At 53.8% G+C, this 25,434-nt stretch overlaps 2 protein-coding genes across 2 annotated transcripts; one reads left to right on the forward strand and one right to left on the reverse strand.

The window, feature by feature from the left end:
• Nucleotides 1-1,325: 1,325 nt before the first annotated feature.
• On the reverse strand, nucleotides 1,326-2,856 carry BTG2 (BTG anti-proliferation factor 2). The gene is made up of 2 exons (XM_080633051.1): nucleotides 2,628-2,856; nucleotides 1,326-1,842 (listed from the first exon to the last, which is right to left on the reverse strand). Exons 1-2 carry the CDS (start codon nucleotides 2,773-2,775, stop codon nucleotides 1,502-1,504), a joined length of 489 nt encoding a protein of 162 aa, XP_080489177.1. The 5' UTR covers nucleotides 2,776-2,856; the 3' UTR covers nucleotides 1,326-1,501.
• A 19,834-nt stretch (nucleotides 2,857-22,690) lies between these two features.
• CIMAP3 (ciliary microtubule associated protein 3) lies at nucleotides 22,691-24,465 on the forward strand (the record flags this gene model as incomplete). Its single annotated transcript, XM_080632914.1, has 4 exons — nucleotides 22,691-22,806; nucleotides 23,035-23,131; nucleotides 23,722-23,855; nucleotides 24,118-24,465. The coding sequence occupies 4 exons, from the start codon at nucleotides 22,691-22,693 to the stop codon at nucleotides 24,374-24,376; spliced, it is 606 nt and encodes a 201-aa protein (XP_080489040.1). The 3' UTR covers nucleotides 24,377-24,465.
• Between the last annotated feature and the right edge of the window lie 969 nt (nucleotides 24,466-25,434).

A 25,434-nucleotide genomic window follows, 5' to 3' on the forward strand; every position in this document is an offset into this window, starting at 1 on the left:
GGCTGAGAGACAGAGCTGGGAAAGCTTCATTACAGCCACCATGGCCAGGTCCTGCTTCCTCAATGCAGGATCACTGGAGGGAGGAGCTGGTAAGTAAAAAGGCAACAGACATCCAACACCCTGGGAAAGGCTCATTCCCAATAGGTCAAGCTCCTGGGGCAGCACTTTCGGATCCCACCCCATTGTAGGTTTAAGGGCCAAATCCTGACCATCACTGGGGCAGTCTCCCTGAATACCAGCACCCCTGGCACTATAAGAGGAGCTTTGCCTGAATAGACAGAGCACAGGACCAGGCATTAATTGTGCAAAACTTGTGTACCAAGAGATGAGAACCAAGTGATGCCCCTTACCAAGGTGTCAGCAGAGACAGCTCCCAGGGACAGCCACATCACCCACAGCAGGAGGAGAAGGAAGGGCTGTGACTTTAAAAGCAGCATTAGGACACCAAAGCATCCAACCACCCCACATAGAGGAGGAAGAGACCCCCCCCAAATACTTCTGATTAAGGGAAAAGGGGGTTCTCACACACCAACCTCCACAGCACAAGGTGAGTTGCTTCAGCTCTTCTGGAGAAGTGACTCGGCAAGTCATCAGCATTGGATTAGGCAGCTTTCACAGGAGGCCACACAAGAGTCGTGTGGGTCACGGGCTGGTGTCTAAGCTGCACACAGCAGAAAGGCTTTGTAACTCACAGCTGCTCAATGACTCAGGTAGCAGGGAGCACCAGGACCCAGCAGTGCTCCAGTGCTGCAATATTTGTCTTGGGAACCGTCTCTGCACAGCCTGAGCCCCAGAGCATCTCTGCCTTGCTCCACTTCACAGGACACAGATACCCACGTGGCCCCCTTCAGCAGCAGATAGGAAAGACGGAGGGGATGGAGACAGGCCACGATCCCCCTCACTTTGTGCTGGGAGTGGGGCAGAGCAGAGCTGCAATACTCACAAAGTGGGTCCAGAGATGTGCAAAGGCAAAAGAGAAGGATCCAGGGTCCCCAGCATCACCCATCCCTGAGGTGAGCTTCCCACAGACACTTTATCCAGGCCCCAGAGAGATCAGACCAGCTGAGGAGTGAAGTTAGCAGAGGGAAGACAGCAACTCCTTCATCCCTTCCCCAACACTACAGCAATACAGCAACAGTGCTGGGTACCGGGGTGGTGAAAAGGTGACACAATCAGCCACTACCAAGCCACACTTCCCAGCCTGGCTCTTCCCCCTCATCCTCCATTCCAAGCTGCCCAAGTGACCAAACCAGCCCCAAATTATCATCCAACACTAATTAGGTAGATATTGGCTTCAGAATAAAAACTCGTAAGCTTGCAACAGCTTTAAAAAAGGCACCTAAAGACACCGCTCCAGCCCGAAGCGGTGCCCAAATATTTTAATTATGGATTTTCTTGGAATTTTTTTAAAAAATATAAATAGCTCTTCATCTTAAAAATAGATCCTCGGGTGAGGTATACAGTAGCCTGTGTCTTGGCAGTGTATGGGCAAGAGGAGTATTTAGCTGGAGACAGTCATGATGTAGTTCTTGGAAGGACTGGTGCGACCTAACATCAGCTGGTTCTTGCAGGTGAGCACCCCATAGGAGCTGCCTGGTTTCGTTGCAGTTGCTTCATACAAGACACAGATGGAGCCGTCCTCCCCGATGCGGTACGAGACCTCGTAGGGGTCCACCCAGAGCGTGAGCTCGCTGGGCAGGAGCTGGTAGAGCTGTGAGAGGCTGAGTCCGATGTGGCTAGCTGCCTTGCTGATAATGGGGTCCATTTTGTGGTTGATGCGGATGCAGCGATACCCAGAGCCTTTGAAGGGTTTCTCAGGAAACCAGTGGTGTTTGTAGTGCTCTGTAAGGGAAGCGAGAAGGGAAGAGCCGTGAGCAGCAGCTCGGAAGAGGGTTGTGTCCCGCTGCGGTCCCAAGGGGCTCTCACACCTCTCTGCCTCCAGCAGACAGAGGCTCCAGATCCGAGCGCTCAGCTGCTCCAAGGCACAGGAATGCAGCTCTTCAGGTCCCAGACACGCCAGCCACAGTGATGGGACCCCAACACCACCTCACCCCAAACACCGCGGTGGCCACGGCAGATACCGTATCACGGATAACAAACCACCGCAGTCAGGGAGTAACATCCAGGTCATTCCCTTAGCTCCGGGGGACGCTGCTACCCCTTATCTCAACACAGCAGCAAACCAACCACCCCTCCCTAGGGCTGATAATGTAAAGCTGGGTCAGGCTGGGAGGAGACCAGTGGGGATGGGAGTGCCATACCCCACCGACACACGGCAAACAGACCAGCTCCGGATCATCTGTGCCCTGATCCCAGGAAGGGCACAAAGCCCTCATGCTAGGCACGGAGTCGATTCAATTCCAGGGCTGAAGGTGCTGGCCCAGAGCCCCATAGGGACACTGGTGGGTGCTCACGGAGGCACAGGCATCCCTACAAGTGCCCAGAGGGGCACGGGTGGGCACCCAAAGGCACGAAAGCAACCAGGGCAGCACAGACGGGTGCCCGGCACCAGAGGACGCTGACAGGCACCCAAGGAGGGACTCCAGATGCCGGGAGCAACCCAGGGAGCTCCAAAGGACACCAACGGCCGCCTCTCCCCTTCGCAAAGCCGCTGCGCTGCCCCTCACCTGCGAGCGCCTCCCGCAGCGCCCCGCTGAAGACCTGGAGCTGCTGCTCGCTGACGCAGCCCCGCGTCCGCAGCAGCCCGGAGACGAAGCCGACGGCGGCGGCGATCTCGGGGACCATGTCCTGCCGCGGGCCGCGGCGCTGGCTCATCCCGGGACCGGGCCTTCAGCGACGGGATATGAGCACCAACAACGCCTCAACCGCCGCTGCGCGATCTACAGCGCCCTCTCCGCGCTGCCCTTATATGGCGTGGCCCGGGATGGCGTCATGGGCGGCGGCGGAGCTGATTGGCTGAGGGACGCGGTATGCAAATAGAACCTGACCTCAGCGCGGGGGAAGCGGTGACGTCACGGCGCGATGGCAATAGCAAAGGCGGCTGGGGGGGGGCGGAGTTACCGGTCGCTATTTTGGAGCTGACCCGGGATGGAGGGGACGGGGACGGGGTCGAGAGGGGGGTCTGCCCCCCCCCCCCCCCATGTCCAGGCACCGCTGCCCCAGCGCAGGGGCACCCAGGGATCCGGTTCTAGGGGTACCCCGTGTCCCAGGTGACCCCCCCTGAGGTGGGGGGTCCCTGGTGGTGAAAGCCCGATCCCGGTGCCCTTTGCCGCGATGTCGGTCCCTCTCCGGCTGCTCCCGGCCCCGGGGCTTCTGCCCACCACGGGCACTGGGATGTAGCTGGCATCACTGATCAGCGGAACGGCCTTGGAACAAACAGCACAAAGCGGTCACGGGGGTGGCTGGGGACAGTGACACCCTCCTGTCTCCAGTGCAGGGAGCCTGTGTCGCCCCTACCAGGCTCCCATCACCAAATCTCCTTCCCCAAGACACATCCCCATTCCCTGAACAAGGCTGAATCCTTTCCAATTGGTCCCAACAACGTACAGGCTCCATGTCCACTGCTGTCTCGCTCCTGAGGAGCATTTAGGGTGAGGAGCAAGGGCACCATCCCTCCCTCCAGCCAGAAGCCAGGCGGGAGGATGAGCGGGATCCCAGGGGAGGCGGCTGCAGCACAGAGGACGTGTCGGATCATGGAACAGGGAGAACAAGCCAAGGCATGTGTGGAGCAGCACCAAGCGTCCTCGGTTGCCACCATCCAGCCCAGCGAGAGGGCAGAGGAGGAGCGCACATCCCTGGTGCTTAGTGCGGTGCCAGCAGCACCGTGAAGCCACCACAAAGCAGGAGCTGCCCCACTGCTGGCACCAAGGCAGCTACTGCTGAAACTGGCCCCCAGCTAAAGCAGCAGGAGGAGGCCAAGCTCTTTTCTTGCGTTGGCTTTGATCAGCCATGAGAGAGTCAGTATCAAACCAGGATGGGATTTTGGGATGAATATTCCCTTGGCAGAGAAGCAGGCTTCTTCCAAGGCATTGTCTCGCAGCCCCAGATGCCTCCTTTGGCATGCACTGAAGCCGCAGCTCTGATGTGATCCCCAGCGAAAACGCCTTCTCCTCCTATGGCTGGGGCCTCATTTGGCATCTCCACAAGCAGTGGGTGCAGCTGGAATAAACCGAGGCAGGCATTAGATCATCTGCGTTTGCCTGTGCCCCAGGAGCAGCCCCATGGAGACACCGCCGGTTCCCACAGTGCCGCTCCCGGCGTTCGCGGTGAGCAGGAGCGTGCTGCAGCCGGCACACGGCTGCCAATGCTGCCCTGCCACAGCTCCTGCTGAGCCACCCCTGCCTGCCCACCTCAGAAGAGGTTCCCAGCACCCTTACACACAGGTCACCCAGCTCCAGTTATTCCCATGGCTCCCAAACAATAGGATTTTGGGAGGCCTTTTGCTGCAGTTTCGGTTTATTGGCACCCCTGGCATTCCTATGGGCACGCACTCTTAACAGGGGGGTTCACACCTGAAGCGTGAGAGGATGGCGATGGAGCAATGGGTAACCAACAGAGCAAAGTGGAAGGTGTCCCTGCCCGCGGCAGGGGGGTGGAACGGGATGGGCTTTGAGGTCCCTTCCAACACAAACCATTCCATGATTCCCTGATACAACAGATAGCGCCCAAGCAAGGGTCCGTGCTGACCCCCTTCATGTTCTGCTCAGCTCCAAGGAAAGCACTTTGGGCAGCAGGAGCAGAGGTAGGGGAAGAAGGAAGAAGAGAGAGCCAAGGGTTCTCCGAGTCCTCCCCTCCCCTCTCCATCTGCCGCTCCATTCATCCACAAGGAATCGAGCAAATCTCTTGCTGTAAACCAGCTTTGCCTTTGTAAGCTTTGAAATAAACCCAAGGATTAAAGTCTAAGGAGGGGTTTTTCCTTCTTCTTTTTCAAGTCAGCAGCACACACGAAGGAGCCCCCGGGGGCATGTGAAACCCAGTGCAGGGCAGGGGGCATGGGGCATGCTGCTGCAGCAGCCAGAGGCCCCTGGATGTGAGCCCTGTCCATGCACAGCTTCACTGCTTCAAACACACCAGCACCGCCAGCAGCATGCTAGGAAGCAAGAGAACCCGTCCCATGAAGAAGATCCCCTTTATACCAACAGATCCCTAGAAGCCAAAGCAAAAATAACCCCTTGACTGTTGTGCAGTAAAGCAGAGGAGGCCTGCGCAGAGCTCACAATCCATCCAGGCAAGCTGAGAGCAGGGAAAAGGGCTTGTTTTTTCCCCATCCAGCAGAAGGAACACATTAAAAGGTACTTGGATGGTATCATCCAGCCCTGAGTCACTGGCCAGTAATTGGAGCAAGAGGTCTCCTGTCCTCCAGCCTGCACTAATAGCAAGCACAGGTTCCTTTGCCATTAGGGCTAACAGTGTTGGTTAAGTGCTGGTGCTGATGTGGCCCTGGCAGGCAGGTTCCCCTGGTCCCCCCTGCTCCACAAGTGGTGGCACCATTCTCCAAATTCAGATCTTCCATTTATTCCTTAATCATGGGCTTTCCACAGGCTGCCTCTGCACAGCTCAGAGCCTTTGTCTTGTGTGCGTGTGTTCCTATGGCCAGACACAGGCCCTGGGCTGGGAAATCAGCTTGTCTTTGTTAAGCCCTTCCAAGAAGAGATTTCCTGTGGAGCTCAAGGAGCTCTAAGCGGGTTATGTGCCCAGGATTTCCCTCTTACAAGACTGCTGCCTTAAAGACAGGGCATCAGGCTCCATACGTGCTTCTAGAGGAGTCCCACAATAAGCAAGCCATTAGAAAACAGACTTCATTTGAACAAGAGAAGTTAAAACTGGGTTTCTGGACGAGTTTCTGCCCTGTGTTAGCTGGAAATGGCTGAGAGTGTTTAGATTTCAACTGAAGCAAAAAAAAAAAAGGAGAACAAAACCCAATAAACTTCTCCATAGCAATCGTCCAGACTGGATCTGCAACTGGTTTGGCAGGAAGCCGCAGCGCAGATAGGCTTTCAAACACTCTGGCCCTGTTTATCCAAATGAGCTTCCAAACCAGTTGAGCTGGAAATTTGACAGTAAAAGGGGAACATTTGGCTTTCAATCAAGGGTTAACACTCGGCATGGACAGAGGGAGCTGCTCCCTTCACCGTCAGCAACTCCCAGTGTTTCATGTGCACCTCCAAGGCACCGTTCCCACGCTGCGCTTGGCCTTGCTGTGATTTCGGGGGATGACGACACCTCTTTCAGCGTGCAGGAGACACAAACCAGCTCCGAGCTCTCCTCCTCCCGTACCATGATGGTCCAGCAGCCCCAGTGCGAATCCACACCCCTATTGGGAGCAATAGAGTGGTGACAGAGAATTAACATTCAAATCCTCATGATGGGAATTGTCCCGCGTTCGCTGTCACTTCTGGCCGGGTCCCTCTCACTTTACCCCAGTCTTTGAGAAGGACTTGGAGGTGATTTAGAGACTTGGGAAGCCAAGAGCTTGCTTTCTTTACATGAAGGGAGCAAAGTAATCTGGCAGCAGCTCTGATCTGTAGAGCTAACAGAGGTACTGGTTCAAATCCCTCTGTCTGGCTCCATAGACAGTTCTGAGGGCAGTGCCAGCAGCCACCTCATCGCTAACCCCAGTTAAGCCAAATCACTGGGAATTGAAGGGGAAAAAAGCCCAGGGGTAAGCTGGGCTGGGCTGTTTAATCCCAGTGTAATGGGTAACCCGGGCCTGACCCCAGAAACAGGCCTAGCAGGCAGGGTAAACAATAAAGCAAGAGCCCTAAGCCCAGCCTACACTTAGAGCTAATAAGAGTCCTTTCAAAACACCCAGTTGTGAAATAAGGCTGTGACTGAACCGTGTGAAATGCAACTGGGGGGGGGGGGGAGAGGGAGGATATGGACACAAATGAAGCCTTTTTAACCTGTTTGCTGCTCGAATAGCCCACATTTACAGCACACAGCCAGGCTGGGCACCCTTCCACCTTCCAGCTCCTCACACTGGGCTTTGCTAAGCACCTGCTTTGGTGCCTGAATGTCTTTTGTCAGCCTGGTCCTTTGTTTGCTCTGTTTCCTGCTCCCCATGCTCCAAGTGCCTTGGGATTTGTGGATGGGACATGTCAGGACACACTGTGGGCATGTCCAGGCAGGTTCATGGGCAGGCTATCAGGGGCCTTTAAATACTCCCCTCTGCTTCTGGGTGGATCCGTGTGTGGATCCATGGAGTGCTTTGGGATGGAAGGGATCTTAAAGCTCCTCCAGTTCCAACCCCTGCCACGGGCAGGGACCCCTTCCACTGGAGCAGCTTGCTCCAAGCCCCTGTGTCCAACCTGGCCTTGAACTCTGCCAGGGATGGGGCAGCCACAGCTTCTCTGGGCACCTTGGGCCAGCGCCTCAGCACCCTCAGCATTGAGGCTTTTGTAGCCCAAGCCCAGGGCTTCAGGAGGGATCACTTGGCTCCTAGGAGCTGCCTTTTAACAGCCTCCCTCTGATCCACTTTCCTTACCGCATGCCATGTTTCCTCATGGAAAACAGCTTATCTGACCCACTGTGAACGTCACATCTGTTCAGGAGTATTTTGGGAAGCAAACGTTGCTGTGCTCAAGGGAGTCGCACGCAGAGAATTGCTTTTCCATCAATCTCCTTAGGACTTTGGACCCAGTTTTCCAGTGATGCTGAGCACGCGCTGGCTCCAGCTGCCTTCAGCGCACTCTGGGGTTTAGCATCTCACTGAACCCATGCTCATAGACCTCACAGCAGCCTTCTGGTATCTGAAGGGGGGCTATAGGGATGCTGGGGATGGACTCTTCATCAGGGACTGTAGGGACAGGACAAAGGGTAACGGGTTCAAACTGAAACAGGGGAAGTTTAGATTGGATCTAAGGAGGAAGTTCTTTACTGTAAGGGTGGTGAGGCACTGGAATGGGTTGCCCAGGGAAGCTGTGAATGCTCCATCCCTGGTGGTGTTCAAGGCCAGGTTGGACAGAGCCTTGGGTGCCATGGTTTAGTGTGGGGTGTCCCTGCCCATGGCAGGGGGGCTGGAACTGGATGATCTTAAGGTCCTTTCCAACCCAAGCCATTCCATGATTCTGTGATTTTATGCTGATGGTGTCTTGTATAAGAGGACATTTGGTCAACGCTCAGTGTTATCAGGCAGAGACAGAGCTCAGCTTTACAGCTCCTTATGGGGATGCCTGCTCGGGGAAGGTGCGTAGGTGACCTCACGCTGATTTCAGACATGGTTTCCTGTTCTTTGCATTTGGTTATTGCTCTTTTTCCACATCCTCTGTGCAGGACGCGGCTGCCTCCACCTACCCCTGTTCCTGTGGGGCAAAGCTCGAGAGGGTGAGAGAGGATGATGGAACAGAGCAGCCCCAGAGCCGTGTGGGGATGGAGGTGTTTGCACAGGCAGGTCCAGGGAAAGCTGTCAGCTGTAAAGCCTGGAACAGGCTTGTTTGTGAGATAAAGAGAGCAGAGCCCTGGCTCCGTCTCAGCAATGGAGCAAGGCACAGCAGTGAGACGTGCCCCTTGTCCTGCCCCTCACCGGCCTTGGTGATAGCATCTTCCCCTCCAGCCCAGGGTAAACAGCACATGGGAGGCACAGAGGTGTGCAGAGGCACTTCTGCCTATTGCAGCACCCTGGGGTGTGTCTGCCTCCATGGGCTCTCCTCTTTTCCCCTATGGAAAGGCCCAGAATAAACACTGGCTCCAGTGAAAACATCATTTCCCTCCCCATTGCTGGGAACAGGTAAAGCCACCACCAGCTCTGGTGATGAACCCACCAATAACACAGGACCCTGGAGCCACGAAGACCCACATGGACAACCACGGGAGCTGGGCTAACGCGGGACAGGCAGACAGCCAGCATGGCAGGAAACCGAGCCCAAGAGATGCTGCACCTTGCTCCAAGCCACTAAGCAGAAGCAAGACACAGGGCCCTTCCCATGAGCTTGTCAGGCAAAACTCTCTCCTTGGGTGTGGATCTGAGCCCTTTCCCCCTAAGGGAGCTGCAGGGTCACATTTAGGGGTTCCACCCTGCACCAACACGCAGCCATGCTCCAAAAAAGGGGTTTTTCCGTTCTTAGAAAGGAGAAGTTAAAACCACCCAACCCCAGGCTGGTGAAAGCACAAGACAGGGGCTTTTTAGGGGCTGAGAATGGGACTTCTCTGCCAAACCCCAGCTCAGGCAGGGAGCTGCACATTGCCCAAATCAGCGTTCACAGAGCACGAGTGCAGGGAAACGGTGCTGCAGCTCCATGGCAGCCCCATGGACCAGTGAAGGAGATGGGCAGGAGCACCACAGGAGCGTTGCTGTAGCAGCTGGTGACTGGATTTACTGACCTTGCTCATGTCGGCACTGAGAGGCTCTGCTGGGCTTGAGGGTGGTTTGGAAAGGCCGAGGAGCAGTTTATTAACGCATGCTTTGAGGAGAAGAGCAGGAGATGGGGACAGATTAAAGCGGTTTTGATTGCAGCATCTTTGGTACCACCAGAGCAAGGGCTCTACACGACATCGGGGTTCAGCCAGCAAATGGGACCTTGCTGGGAAGTTCTGTGCTTCCCACAAGGCTGAAGAGGTCATGTCAGTCCCGTGGACACACCAAAGCCTCAGTATAGCAGGTACCGGGGAATGGAATGGAATGGAATGGAATGGAATGGAATGGAATGGAATGGAATGGAATGGAATGGAAGGGGAGAAGAGAAGAGAAGAGAAGAGAAGAGAAGAGAAGAGAAGAGAAGAGAAGAGAAGAGAAGAGAAGAGAAGAGAAGAGAAGAGAAGAAGCTCTGGGACATCCAGATTTCAGCCTTTTCTAGTCTACAGCAAGCCGAATCTTGCTACCAGCTCACCCTATGGATGTGGCCATAAGGATCTGGCTTCCCCTTTTTCCCTCCCCACCAGCTCAGCTCCACAGCACAGATTGAGTCAGGTATAATCCACACTGCCCAAGCTCTGCCCAGTCCCTCCCTGTGGTCTCTATGCGCCCTGTCTGCAAATCTACAGGGGGACTTTTGTCTCCCATCTGCAGCGTGTGCATGGTCCAGGCTCCAGTGTGGGAGAGAAGGGACACTGGGAGAAGGTCCTTGGGGTTCTTCTCAGGCTACACCCACAAATAGGAAAGAAGCCGTCGCTTCCCAGAGCGCAGCCAAGCCTGCAAACATCAATTAGAGCACAAAGCCAGGCCAGATAAAGCAGGGCAACTCCCTTCCAGGGCTTAGATCTGGGAGGTGCCCTTTCCCAAGAGGCTGCTCCCTGCTCGGGGAGATAGCTCCTGGGTACCAGGTGGACTCTGCAGGACCGCTCCAGGCTGTTCCCAAGGATTCCTCGCCCTCCCTGGCTGGTGGGGTTTTGGTGGATGCTGCACCTGGACAGGGTGCACCACATGCATCCCTCCGCCCTCCGCTTCACACGCCACCAGCACAGCCCCGTGCGGGTACCACTGAAGCCCAGTTGAGCATCCGAGCAAAGGCAGACCTGCTTGTGTTTCCTTGCTCTTTGCAGACGCCAGCAGAGGAAGCTGATGTGGTTTCCTTGTCTCTGCCTCTTGCAAAAGTCCCACAGAAAGTTCTGTTGCTCAAGAAAGCCAGTGAGGCCGGAGCTGAAGAGATCATGGAATCATGGAATGGTTTGGGCTGGAAGGGACCTTAAAGCCCCTCCAGCTCCAACCCCTGCCACGGGCAGGGACACCTTCCACTGGAGCAGCTTGCTCCAAGCCCCTGTGTCCAACCTGGCCTTGAACACTGCCAGGGATGGGGCAGCCACAGCTTCTCTGGGCACCCTGTGCCAGCGCCTCAGCACCCTCCTATATTTATTCTTCCTTATCTCCAACCTGAACTTCCCCTGTTTCAGTCTGAACCCATCACCCCTTGTCCTATCCCTACAGTCCCTGATGAAGTGTCCTTCTCCAGCATCCTTGTAGCCCCTTGTAGCTGCTCTGAGGTCTATGAGATACCTGACTTCAGAGCTGGAATCCACCCAGCACTGCCAGGGCGGTGTGACCAGGCTGGGTTATTAAAGTGGGGATCACTTACTCAAAACTCTGGGTTTAGGCATGGCTTTGAGCTGCACAAAGAGTTCATGTGGGTTTGGATCTCGGGGCAGAGCCACATCAGTCAATCCCCGGAGCACATAAGCTCCCTCTTCATATTGCAGTGGTCCAGCAACAAGGAGGCTTTAGCAGCGTCTCGGGGGCATTTTTCTACCCTTATTTAGGGGAAATTAAGAGAGTCGTGATTTTATCTGGGTACATGGGAGCAGAGGAAGGTGGGGGCTGGATTCCTGAGCTGTTCTCAGGTCAGACCTTGGTGCCTGGCCAAGGCCTTGATCTATTGCTCCTTTTGTGCTCAGGACTCAGGTCTGGCTTTAGGAAAACCCAGGAGCTTCACACAGGAGGCACTTTTCATCCTCCTTCATCAAAGCAGAGCTTTGCTATATTGGAAACAGTCTCCAGGAGGTATGCCAGGGGTGGGATGGGATGCGATGCTCAAAGCTTTGCTGGAGCATGGATGATCCCGAGCCACCAGCATCGCTGGGCACCCTGGCTGCTTCACTCCATCCCTGCTGACCAGTGCTTGTCCTCCACATGCTCATCACCAGCTCATGCTATAATTAATGCTATTGGGACCCATTGTACCCCACCCGCCTGTAATGGCAGGGATGGTCCCACTCCCACCCCAGACAGCTATGTCCCTGTGTCCTACAGGGAGGTCAATGAGGCCGGCTGGGAGCAAACAGCACCTCTGGAATTCCAGCAGGCACCAAAGCCCAATCACGGTGGCTGAGAGATGCCAATAGCAATGACTGGAGATCCAAAGCTCCCCACAGGGTGACAGTTGTGCAAAGGAGAGATCTGTGATAGGGATGGGGAAGGATAGGGAATGGGGTGAGCTGTGTCACAGGAGGAACAGATACTGGCTGTAAAAGGAGCAACGTGCCCCATCCCAAAGCCAGGATGGACAAGGATTGGAGCAAGCTGCTCTAGTGGAAGGTGTCCCTGCCCATGGCAGTGATTGGAGCTGGATGAGCTTTAAGGTCCCTTCCAACCCAAGCCATTCCGTGATTCCATGATCCTATGATTTCTTCCCCCCTGTTCCCAGGAGGTAAAACTGAGTCACAGCAAAAAGCAGCTCACTTCTCAGTACGTGCCTCTGTTTCCTGGCGCACAGGGAGTTTCACTTCCCATTGGAAAACCACCTGGAGACTTGTGAACCTGGAAAGGTGCATTTCTAAGGAGTGGAAGGAGCTGGGAACGCAGCTGTGAGGCAAACCCTGCTGGAAAGAGCCCTTCCCCAATGAAAACACCGTTTCCTCATGCAGAGGGGCCGGATCATGGATGCTCCCTACGGACATGGCCCAGTGGAGCAGGAAACCCATCACTCCCATGCGAGCCACCAGTGCCGGCTGCCGGGGCTCCACTCCCTGCTGTGCCTGCAGCTCTCTCCATGATAACTTTGCTCCTATCCATGCCCTCGCAACCTGCGGAGGCTGGAAGAGGAAACAGAGCTTCAAAGGGTCCCAGCTTCCTGCCTTCCCCTCCCTCCATCTCAAGAGCACTCCTGAGCGAAGCAGTTTCTGCAGCGAGCAGGCAACCGGAGGCTCTCTTTACCATACAAAGCAGCCCATAATAACCCAGGCACCTACAGCTCGGCTGCTCCAGAGCCCAGGGGGGCCCTTGCTTGGCAATTATAGACATTTGCCTGCCATAAATGGCTCTTTTCCCTCTTCCTAGCAAGGCCACAACGTGCTCAAACTGTTCTGTTCCACCACTGGAGATCCCGGCTCAGAGCTGCCAGCGCCTGAGGTCTCCGCATGTTTGAAGCTTTTGTTCCCCCCTGCAAGGGGGGAGCTTTTCCTTAAGGAAAGGTTCTTGCTAAGAGGAAAACTGAACTCTGCAGAGCCCTGAGGGGGTCTGGAACACAGGAGGCAGCTGAAATAAGCAGGGGAAAGGAATAAAGAATAAAATCCAGTTTGAGTTTGGGCTCTTGATGTGTGGTTTGGGCTGGGGAGAGGAGCCACTGTGATTTTAAGCATCTTAGAAGCTACCAAAAGCATTAAATGCACAGATTTGAAGGCAGGCTGAGAACGTTGGAGCTGTTCAGCCTGGAGAAGAGAAGCTGCATGGAGACCTCAGAGCAGCTTCCAGTGTCTGAAGGGGGCTACAAGGATGCTGGGGAGGAACTCTTCATCAGGGACTGCAGTGACAGGACAAGGGGTGACAGGTTCAAACTGAAACAGGGGAAGTTTAGATTGGAGATAAGGCAGAAGCTCTTCCCTGTGAGGGTGCTGAGGCGCTGGCCCAGGGTGCCCAGAGAAGCTGTGGCTGCCCCATCCCTGGCAGTGTTCAAGGCCAGGTTGGACACAGGGGCTTGGAGCAAGCTGCTCCAGTGGAAGGGGTCCCTGTCGTGTCCAGTTGGAGATGGATGAGCTTTAAGGTCCCTTCCAACCCAAACCAGGCTGGGAGTCTATGAACACTGAGGTCCCAGTGCTCAGGCAGCTCTGCCTGCTGTATCGGTTGGTGCTGACGTGCAGTTATCAGCCAGCCCCTGGCTCCTGTTTCTCTGGATGAGGATAGAATGACACCAGATTGAGAGCCAAGATGAGGAGCAGGGTACGGCTTGGGCAGAGAGGTCAGTGTCCAGGCAGCGAAGGGACACAATGGCTTGCAGGAAGCCAGTAACAGGGTAGAAGAAAGCAGAGCGCTGCCTTTAGCCTCAAAACAACAGGAACCAAGGGAGGAACCTCCTGGTATTTGCAGAACTCCCATTCCCACCACTATCAACAGAACACTTGGAGGAAGTTTTGTCACGTCAGCACCATCGGGAAGGTTTCTGGGAGCCAGGCTGGAATTCCTCATCCGGAAGCAAGTGAGCTTCTGCCTGGAGACCCCATGCTCCTCCATGGAGCTCTCGCAGCCGAGCCCTTCTTGTGGCAGGTCCCAGCTCACTGTGGGTCACTCGCACCCAGTCTCAGTTTCAACCTGGCCAGAACAGAAACAAGACACAAACCTCCTGTTCTATAAGAAGGAAGAGAAGAAAGAGCCCTTCTCCATCCAGATGTGCCTCAGCAGGAGCAGAATGTGTCCCCTTCAAAGATGCCACCCCAGACAGCCCTAAGCTGAGTGCTTTAGAGGCATGTAAGCAAGTACCTCATTTGAAGGGCCACCTTCGGCCCTAGAAACACCCTGTGGGGATGCTAAAACTTGGCCACAATTCCCCTGCGGGGTGCTTACCGTCCCTAATTGTCCTAATTACCCAGGGCTGCCTAATGACACTTTATGCAGCTTTAACTATGCAAAGAAAAGGCCTCACACACGGGCTAGAAAAGCTTCTGACCAACAGGAGCCAAACACAAGTACTGCCCATGGAGCCACTTTGTGTCTCGCTCTAGGACCCTGCCAGGCAGGTTCCCATCGCCGCTGATAAGATGAGAGATTAAAGAGGTGGGTGTGATGCTCACCTATGGCAACGCCGCCCTCCTGAGAGCCCTGGAACCTCTCAGCCTGACTTTGTGAGTGTTTTATCCCTTTAACCCACCCCACATAGGCACAGGACAGAGCTTATCTCCCAATGAGGCCGTTGTGGAGCAAAGAGCTGCAGCTGGGAAAGGTGCCTTGCCATGGATCTTGCTTGGGAGAGGCACAAGACCCGTAGAGGACACAAGATTCCCAGAAGCCAAGGAGCAGTGAGGCAGGGATCGCATTCAAGCCTATCTAAAAGACCCCTTATAAACCATGCAGATATGTGTGCATACATGTATCAGCCACCCTGAACTTCAAGTATGCTTTGATCCAGGTCCAGTTCATCCCTTTCCAGGCACTTGAAAGCTCCCAGGCTGAGCCAGAGCTATGGAATGGTTCTGCTTTGCCCCTGCAGTTCTCTTGCTCAGCAAACAGAGCCTTCGTGAAGCCCTAAAAGCTCCCCCGTTCAGGTGCTGCCTCGGGACACGAAACTGAGGTTTGTGGGTACCAGATGCCTGTTTCTCTTCCTAAAAACCCAGCGATGCAGCTGCGTGAGAGCAGCTGGACTGGGGGCTGCTGTCAGAGAAGGAAAGCGAGCTCTGGATCAGCGTTATCAGCACTGAAATGGTGCTTGTAAAGGAGAAAGGAAGCTCTTGTGCTGAGCTGAAGGAAAGAGGAGCTCTGCCAGGCCTGAAATTCAGCTCTTGGAGCTGAAGGAGGGCCAGAGCTCAGCTCTGCTCATGCTGAGCCCTCCCCTCTGCTGGGGCCAATAGACTCTGCTGCAGTCTGCACCCATAAAAGGTCTGTGCTTCCCTTTCCCTGACGTGGTGCGTTCTGCGCACGTCAGCAGGATCGGCCCCGCAGCAGGATGCGGTCCAGAGCTGCTTACAGAGGTGACGTGGGTGACAGGCACCCGGCACGGAGCCACGCTGCCAAAGAAGGCAGCGCGGATGCTGCTTCCCTTGGGAGCAAAGGCGGGAGCACAGCATCCCAGCCTGCTGCAGGGCTTGTGGGGTCCTGGTGGGCACCGGTGGGTTCTGAAGTCTTTATAGGGGTTGGGGTGGCATTGAGGGGCTTCTGATGGAAGCACATTCAAGGGGATGGATGCTTGGAAAAGTGAGCTCATCCAGGCTGTGTCTGTGCCGGGAGGTGGCTGTGTCCCATCCATGGCTCTGTTCATCTCCCTGTGGGTGCAATCAAGGCTCAGCAAACCCAAGGGAAGTCCCTTCTCCCCCCTCACCGTGCCTGATTGCTGCTACAAGAGACTGATGCAGGCGCTTCCGCTTCCTCCTCTGCCCCCAAACCACCCTGGCAGCCTTTCAAGGCTCTCTCTGCCCTAGATCAGCCCCAGGAAAGTCCCTGTGATGAAAGACATGAACACAAGGCACTGCCCTTCCTCCCAGTGCCCCATCCCACGCCCCAGTGAGCTGGGCCCTGGTGTTCCTCCCCTGCAGCATCACCCTGGGCAAGTCAATGAGTGCGGGTTGCTTTGATGCATTTCACTTTTGCCTCTTCCAAGTCCTCATCCTCCCTGGGCTTCCAGTCCTTGCTGCAGCAGGCAGAGCTATGTGCTGGATGTGCTCGGAGGGACAGCGGCCAGCACGGAATGGGGCTGGATTCAGACAGGCCAGGGCAGGAGGCAGCCCTGAAGAACAGCTCCTGCCCTGCAAGCACAAGTTGAGAGCACACCAAGCGACATAACCCTGGTGAGACGCTCTCCCGTCCCCAGCACACGCGGGTTCTCCCATAACCTGCGCTCCAAACCTTGCAGCAACCTGGTCTAGTGCAGGGGGATGGCGATGGATGAGCTTTGAGGTGCCTTCAACCCAAACCGGTCTGATTCTGTGCACCAGGGGCAGTGGCACAATGTGCATGTCCTCCATGTGCACACCCTCCATGTGTGTACACCCTCCATGTGTGTACACCCTCCATGTGTGTACATCCTCCATGTGTGTACATCCTTCATGTGTGTACATCCTCCATGTGTGTACATCCTTCATGTGTGTACATCCTTCATGTGTGTACATCCTTCATGTGTGTACATCCTCCATGTGTGTACATCCTCCATGTGCACACCCTCGCTGTCCATGCCCTACACGTGCATCATCAGCCGGCAGCAAGGCTCCATCCAACGCTGATCCCATTGCAGACCCCAGCCCCACCATGGGGGGATCCGGGGGGGGATCCGCGGTGGTTGTGGCTCCTCCTTGTGGCTCCGGGAGGGAATTACAGGGAAGGGGCCACCGAGCCCTTCCGGTCCCCCCTTGAGCCGCAGCTCAGCCCTGGCTGCTGCGGCAGCAGGGGGGTCACCCTCTTCCCCCCCATGGCACCGCAAAGGGATTTAAGGCACGGCTTGACCCCTCTTGGCGCTAACAGGGCTGCACTGGCGAAGGCTTTTGCTCCCTGTGCTGCCCCAAGGGTGGAAACCTTGAATGAGGTAAACCCCATCCAGGGGAGAGTTTGGAACAAAGCTGCCCCTTTCCAAGCAAGGGCAGCAACCGATGAAGGCTGGGCACAAAGATAATGTCTGTGTCGTGAATTAAGGCCACGTCTCACCCTGCTGAGGAAAGCTGAGCAGGGGCCAGGCTGCCCTCTGGGCTATTTTAAGCCGCTGGGGTCGAAGGGGATCTAAAGCCGCTGCTCCAGCGCTGGATGTTTTATTTAAGGGCTATTGGGTTGCTAGAACCTGGAGGGCCCAACGCGCTATTGAATTCTTTCAACAGCCTTTATCACGCTGATGGGGCGAGAGCGGACGTCAGCGGGAGGAGCGCGGCCCCTTTGGGATGCGCTTAGAGCCATCTGTTCTTCCCATTGGATTACAGCGTGGAGGCAGCTCCTCCCCGCCTGCATTGGCTCAGCAACAGTTGCTCCAGCGCCTTCCTGGTCGGTGTTTCATGGGAGCTGATCTCCTCCCTGCACAGATGGCTCAGGATGGAGAGCTTGGGAATGGGGCTGGGGCAGATGCGGACGCAGCAGGAGAGCTTAGGAAGGGATTAGATGAGCGGAGGTGCTGGGCTGGGGCTGAGCCTCCTGTGGAGGGCTCAGGGGAACAAGGAGAAGCTGGAAAGGAAGGTCCCGTGCCCTGCTTGAGGTTAATGGTGATGACCAGATCTATGGCTCTGTGTTAGCACCCAATGCTCTCAGACAGGCTCAGCTCCCAATCCGAGGCACTGGGGCTTTCCGCATGGATAATGGGGATTGTTGGGATGAGCTAGATGGGGAAGACAGGTCTGTCGCACAGAACATCCGGATTGAACCTGCCAGGGGGAATCCTGACTGCGAGAAGGTCAAGATCGAGTGCTTGGTGCTGATGTTTCTCTAAGGAATAGCTTAGACCAGTTCAGGCATTATCAATGTGAAGTGGGGTTTTTGGAGATTATATCCTTAAATAAACGCATTTTGGAATGGATTCATTAAATTCATGGATTTTATAAAAAACCCATGTAAAATGCCTATAAAACCGCCATGTAACACAAAAACCGAGGCAGAAAACCCCAGAGCAGCCCCATCAAAGGGTTCTTCCTGTGGTACCTCCTCAGCCAAAGGCACACCTGGGTGCGTGCTCATCCCTCTAACCCGTTTGCAGCACGCTTTGCCCACCTGCACTGGGGCAGGCAGGCGGTGAACCTGCCCCCATGCACACAAGCCCCTTTGCAGGGCCTGTCCGCACTTGCTCACAGACTGGGAAAGAATTCCTGGCACCAGCACCTGGATCCGAGTGGGTGGAAGGAGCTGCTGGGCACAGAGCGCGCTCCCCACCAGCAAGGCTGAGCTCGCTGCCTCCGTGCCGAGCGGCAGGGGACGTCAGCAGGATGCCTGCAGTGCCCGGTCAGGGGCTATTTGAGGAACGGGGTGGTCAGGAATCGAGTCTGAGCCTTTCACAACATGAGAGGAGCTTGAGATTTGTTTACAGAGCCTAATGATAGCAGTTTGGTGCCAACAGAAGGAGGCAGATGAAAGATGTGCTCGGAGGGAAGAATATGCAATGGGCGCTTGCAGTTGCTGCATCAAATCCCTCCTAAAAGAGCACTGCGAGCCCTTGGAAACCATACCTGGGACCAGAGGTGAATCAGTGATGAGGCTCAGGAGAAGTAGCGGGGGAAACGGCTGCGGCGTTTCGTAACCCGGCTGAGTCAGAGATGGTATTTGTGGGAATGTGCACGCAGAAGGCAAGAATTCCCCTGGGGAGGCAGGGAATGGCTGGGATGTGAGCATCGGCACCGCTCTGGTTCCGCTCGCTGAGCTGTGGGGAGAAGGGAGATCAAATGCCAAGGGGAGGATGGGGCGAAGCAGAACAGATCCAGGCTTTGTCCCAAGGAGTTAATGGTTAATGCTGGGGAGAGCAGGCTGAAAACCAGAGACCTTTAAACAAATGAGCCAGTGGCATAGGAATCAAAGGGATCCAAGTCTCTCCTGGCTGTCCTGTATGGGCAGAGTGCTTGCCCGGGGCCTGCTGCTGGAGGAGGCAATCTGGAGCTCTGAAGCTCCTGATGTCTTGCCATGAACCCAAACACCAAACTCCAGCCGTTTCCTGCAGAGCCTGTGCTCCTGGATAGACCATGTTAGGCTGCAGGTAGCAGCGCTGGCTCCGGCTGGGCTTCCCATGGGATGCTCCTCCTGGCAGCAGCATCAGGACCAAGGGACGTGTTGAGAAGAACAGAAAGGGACTGGGACCAACAACCTCCTCATTCCCAGGTCCTGTCACCCCAGGCATCACCAGCCCTGGGTGCTGCACAGGGATACGTGACTTGGAGACAGGAGAGACCCATTTCCATTACCCCATTTACGGGCATCAGAGGACAGTGGCAGTGAGTTCAGCAAGTGCATACAGACCAGACTGGGAGCGGAGCCCGACTGTCGCATCTTTGGTCCCTGCCACTGTGGGCATCGTTCCTTAGTGCTCTGTCACACTCCCAACCTCAGGATGTGCAGAGCAATAAAGCTGAGGTAAAGATGGTCCCAGTCATTCTTTTGGGTCCAAGATGAGCAGACTCCTGGTACCTTTCACCCCACTTTTGACAGGAAGAAACTCCACCATCCCTCTGTCTAAAACAGGAACCAGAGGAAGAACAGGTTATTTCCTGCCACCTCCCAAACTGGGCATTGGAAGCAGCGCAACTCAAAGTAGCATCAGTGATTCCTTGCTATTCCTCCCTTAGATTTGAAGCCAAGTCAAGCAGAGAACCCTTTGCCAACAAGGCAAGGTAAAAGCTAAGACCTCGTAAGACATAAACCCACCCCTGAGTGAAGCTTTCCTGGTCAGGGCACATCGAGCAAAGCGAAGATAAAGGATTACTGCTTGCTGCAGGCTTTTATGCACAAGTCATTGGGTTTGTTGTGCCTGCTTTTGGCTGCTCCCAAAGGGTCAGTATTTGACACAGCCCAGTTTAGGCAGTTTATACCATGAAGCTATAGGCCACTGACATGTGCTGGCATCAGCAGGACATTCCCTTTTCCAGGCCTTGGAGCAGGAGCTGAACCCCAGAAGGCTCAAGCACTGGGGAGGAGTTTGAAGCTGTTGCTATGGCCAGGAAGGAGGTGGCTGGATTCAGCTGCAGTTTGCCAGGAAGGAGGAGATAACAGTGCTCTGATCTTCATGATAAAATGCTTATCAAGTATATTGAGCTCTGAGGCAAACCAGGCAGTGGTTAGGACCTGCTGAGCTGCAGTCAGGATGTGACATTCACCACTGCAGTGACTCACCTGCTGGGGCTGCTTTGTCTCATGTTCTGCCAGTGTGAAAACCAGGGCTTGCTCCACAGTGCCCAATAGAGAAAGGTTTGGGAACCATACACACAACAGAGGTGGTTCCAAATCCCCTTTTCCCAGCAGATTAATAAGGGACTTATGCCAAGGCCACACAGGATTTAGGCGTGCTTCACCCAAAGCCACTTGAAAGGCACATTACAAGCACACACGTAACATGGAGCCAGGGAAATGAATGTTTCTAGCTATAAACTGACTATTCCAGCACATTTTCCCCTGTGGTAAATACTCACTGTGCTGGTAAGGAAAGGTGAGGGAGAAAGTAGCCTAAATCCTTTGTTAGAGATATAGGGAAATGAGTTAAACATCTGCGATAGCCCAAAAGCATAGATTTAGCATCACTCTGCCAAGGCACTGGGATGCTCCTTTATAGGGGATGTGATTCCTGAGCTTATCAGCAAAATGACTGTTGAATAGCTCCTCTTTCACTCCAACTCACTCATGTCCTATGGAGGTTACACAGCTCTGGAGGGATGAACTGAGCAAAGCTTTATCCTGGTTGTTTCCCTGTAGCCAGAATGAAGCATCCATTGTATTGGAAAGTGCCACAAATGGGCTGTGAACCTCAGCTCTGTATTTCAGATGGGACAGAGAGGAGCAGCAGCGAAAAGCTTTGTGGCCTGCAAGCCCATTGCTTCTTGAAATGCCATCCGAAAGCTGCTAGGGAAGGATTCCAGCCACAGGGAAGAGCGAGCAACATTGACACCTACCGTTGGGTGTTGTAATTGCTGAGAGTGCCCAGCCACTGAGCCTCGCAAAGCCGGAGGAAGATGCTCTCCTTCGTTAAAACCACATTAACGTTGCTTTGATTTGCCTCCCGCAGTGCTTTCAGGGTGAGCTTCCCTGCTGCATGTGCAGGGAAACCTCTTCCTTTAACTCACTTTCTTCACTGGATTCATGGAATGACTCTTCCAAAAGGCAAAGAGTAGGAAGCCGGCAGAAGGAGCTTACCTCTGTTTTCCCGTCAGGATTACACATTTCCTCCAGAGAAGCTTTCAGCAAACAAGCTTCAGACATTCCATAATCCTGAATAGCTTCTTATGAACCATTTGGGGAAGAAATGAGAGGAAAAGGCTCCAGAGCTGGAAACGTGTCCATCATTAAGGGGGAAAACATCTAACTTAGGAGATAGCAATGCCCATACTTGCTCCTAGATTACTCCAGCAAATAAGGCTTCTCCACGCTACTCCCAACACAGGCTATATGTATATAGGTACATGCAGGCATATCTGGAGTATAATCCCATAGGAAATTCCCAAGCAGTTTCCAGGAGCACCACTCCACACTAAGGAGGACCATTCTGGCAGCAGAATGCCTCCATGGTGGTACCAAGGTGCCCGCCTACATCGAGGAACATCAGATCCAAACCAGGTACAGCTCTCCCCAGGTTTCCATTGGCAACATCCCAGAGCTTCTCCCATCCAAAACCTACACCTGGGACGTGTTTGTGGTGGATAACTCACTGACCTGCACGTTTGTCCCCTCCACAGCAAGGGCAGGGAGAACAAAGCCACTTCCCTAAAGCAATGGCTTGTGCACACCAGGTTGGCAGGTCCAGGGTGGTTCAGGTTTTGGGAGGAAACAGCAGGTTTTAGAGAGTTTGCTGAGAGCCAGCTGGTAAACGCATTTCACAGGAGATGGGAGGGTGCCATGGGAAAGCTCTTTCATCATCCTCCATATATATCACCTGCTCCAGACCCAGAATTCCACGTCATGAACATTGCATCGTGCAAACAGCAAAATAAAGCAAGCTCCTATAGAATAAAAGGATCCTATAGAACATAGTATCCTATAGGATAGAGGATATATATCCTATAGGATAAAAGAGAGCTCAGGTCACAGGGACCCCTGGACCTGCAGCACCTGAGCCCAGTTCCTGTATCCTCCCTGGTACTCTCATGATGCCCACACTTGTACTCAGGGGAGGGCCTGAATCCACAAGCTGGGCTTAATTCCAGGATGGCATTTCCCAGGGGTTTCTTAGTGCCCTCCCAGGAGAGCAAGGCAGAGGGATAAAGAGAGCAGACAATGGGGCAGATTGGGTTGTGTCACAAAGGAGAGCACAGAGAAGGGTCCTGACTGCTTCCTCCGAGACCTCTCCCCTATAACTACAGTGTGAAAACGGCAGCTCCTCAGCGGAGTCATCGCAGCACAATCCACAGGGACATCTTTAATCCTCTTTGCCCTGCACCCTTCAGGCGCTGCCATCACCAGCATTCCCTCCAGCCCTCCCTGCTCCGTGCCTATAGCAACCGGAGAGTACACACACATCCTGAGCCCGGCAGCATGGCAGCAGGGGGGGAACGGAGAGGTGAGCCCTGCGGGCACCAGGGTTCCTTTTGCCCTGGTGGCATTGGGCTTTCCCAGAAGCAGGCTGCTGAGCTACTCTTTGCTCAGGCTGGGGTCAAAGGAAGCCTTTGGGGCAGGAGGGAACAGGCATCCAAAGAGTGCACGAATAGGTCAGGGGAAATTCCTATGTGGGAGATAAAGGGATGCTCAGCCTCAGGGACCTAAGAAGGGAAAAAGCAGCACATGGTTTTATCTTCTGGTCTCACAGATGTGCAGAAGCCGATCTCATTTGGAACATGCCAAGAGAGGAAAATGCTCCCTCTGCACGATGCTCCAGACAGGCTGGGAATCCAGCTGAAGTCCATCAGGGGATAGCCTTCACTTGGGCCAGGCTGCTACCTGAGCCAAGAGGTTGGTTCAGTTTTCCTGCTCGGAGCTTTTCCTTCATGGAAGACACCTAGGACAGGAGCACTAAGACCATGGCAAGGAGAGGAATCAGCAGGAATAACATCTGCTGCTCGTGTCCTTCTGCCCTTCCCCTAATGCAAATGGTGTCAGCAAGACACTTGTGCTTTTGAATTGCAGAGAAGCAGCTTCACGTACTCCTTGGCAAACAAACCTGTGAGCAACAGAGGCTATGTGATAGGAGCAAGGACAGCCCAGCGTTCCCAAATACAGCCACAGGTAAGAAAGGCACGGGGCGAAGCGGCAGAGCTGCAGCTTTGCAAGAGGCTGTTCCCAACACAGAGATCAGTTTTGGTCCCATTTGCTGGGACTGCCTCCAACTTACTATATACAGTGGCATTTAAGCATCTCCTTACACAGTGTGGTGGTAGGTAGATCAGCCTAGTGTAGATCAGCCTAGGGACTGATCATTGAACACATGAGCTCTGGCAATATCCACATATGCATTTGTATGAACACATTCCCTTGTATCACATACACACACATGTACTGAGGCAAAATCAGCTCTCCTGCCTGAACAAACACTTGTCTTCTGGTCCAGCCTCTCTAGAATAACCGTTTATTAGGAGAGATATCATAGGACACATAGGGCAGGGATAGGGAGTATAGAATTGATCTGTTCTAGGGGGTTTGTGCCATCAGAGCATGCACTGAACAGCAGGGTTGTGATGCTAAGGATAGGGAGTATAGAATTGATCTATTTAGGAGGTTTGTGCCATCAAAGCATGCACTGTGAGGTCTGCGATGCCCAGGCTGCTGCTCACAGCATACACAAATGATCTTCCCTATAGAAATCTTCTCTCTTGCAGACTGTGACTCCCAGCCCAGCAGAGTACCAGCCATTCTGGAAGAAAGAGAGAGAATGCCAGCCTGCCTATGCTCCGTTTTCCACTAAGGCACCACGATTTCTGCATAAGCCTTCAGATAGAGAATTATTCCCTGGGTAAAGTAACTCGTTTTCTTACATTTTCCATAATAAGCAGAGAGAAAGACTAAGACACAAATGGGAGATGAGTTCCTGAGGTCCCAGAAATGCTCTTTTTAACTTCAAAAAGCTTCCTTGCTTTAGTCTTTAGTCTTCTGCAAGACTGGAATACCACAACACGCATTTCTCCCATGGATCCAGGTAGGATGGGTAACTTCTGGTACTGCAACCATCACACTCCAGCTCTGGACACAAGCTACTTTGTGCCTGTTTTCTTTAGACCTGGAACTTACAAAGCAGACAAGCAATTACACAAAAGAGTCACTTGGCCGATGAAGTTTGGCTCCCCAGACTGGTCTTTAGTGCCGATGCCACCAAAGAGGATGCTAAAAATGGAGGTACAAAAGGTAAGGACAGGGATAAGGGGATGTTATTCCTTGCTTAATGCTTCTGACAGAGAAAATTGTATGGCTACATTGTGTTTGCGCTGTGTTTTGGCATCATTTCCTCACTGGGCTGCTGGGTACATGGCTCTATGAGCCTGGGGCACAAGGTATAAAGTGATTTTCTATCTGAAAATGCTGGTGTGCAAAAACAATTACTGTCCTCCAAAATAAACCCCTTCTGTTAAGACATTTGCTCTGGAAGTTTCCATCCACAAAGAGAGAAAACCAGAGCACAGATTTATCCACGTAGCTCTGCTGAAAACAAAACCTTTCCCATTCGAATCATAGGTTTAAGGTTCCCGACACCATCTCACACCTTCCTGTGCTGTTCTGAAGCACTTGGCATTGCCAATAGCTCATAGTTGTCTTTTAGATAACCATAGACAAAGAATTCATGAGACACCGGAACCGAGTGGCTTACCTGAGTTTATACTTCAGCTGAGGAGCTGCTGCCATGTCCCCCTCTTCTGGAGGGGCACCTCAGGCCTCACCTTTGCTTCCCATCTGCTCCTGAAGACGCTCACCTGCACGACGCAGCCTCTCCAAATAAAAGCATTGCAGAAAGAGAGGTTTCTTGTCACTATTTGTGCTTTCCTGGTGCTGCCACAGGTACGTTCAGGCTCTGTGCACAGCCAGCAGCTCCATTAAGTAGCACTCATCTGAGGGTAAGCGGATGGGATGGGTCAGACCCTGCATGATGTGCTTTTGCATTACCAGCTTTTTCCCTCTTGACACGAAGAAGATGTTCTCAAGCAACATGCTGCTAATTAAGCTAAATTTAGCCTGAAACAGAAAGGTCCTGGCGTTCATCATCACTTGTTTCTGTAATGTACAACGCAGACCCCAGGGATTGCTGTAAACGTTTACAAACCTCCACACACAGACTCGGTCTGTGTGATCACAGGCTTGATTCAACCTCAGGGGAAAGCTCAGGGCAGGCAACATTCGTTCTCATTATCACTCCCAGTCTCGATGCAGGCTTTCAGGTATTTTGGGTCTATTTATGTGTTTTTGTAGCAAATTTTACCTGTAGCCCAGTTTCAGCTATAAAACCAAAATGTATTCTTCCAATTGCCCACTTCTGGTGTTCAAGTGCTCTCACATCTGCCCTGCAACAGCTGTTTGTCCTTCCTAGGCACGTTGGCCCCGTC

Source organism: Psittacula echo, assembly GCF_963264785.1.
Source record: "Psittacula echo genome assembly, chromosome: 22".
NCBI lineage: Eukaryota > Metazoa > Chordata > Aves > Psittaciformes > Psittacidae > Psittacula > Psittacula echo.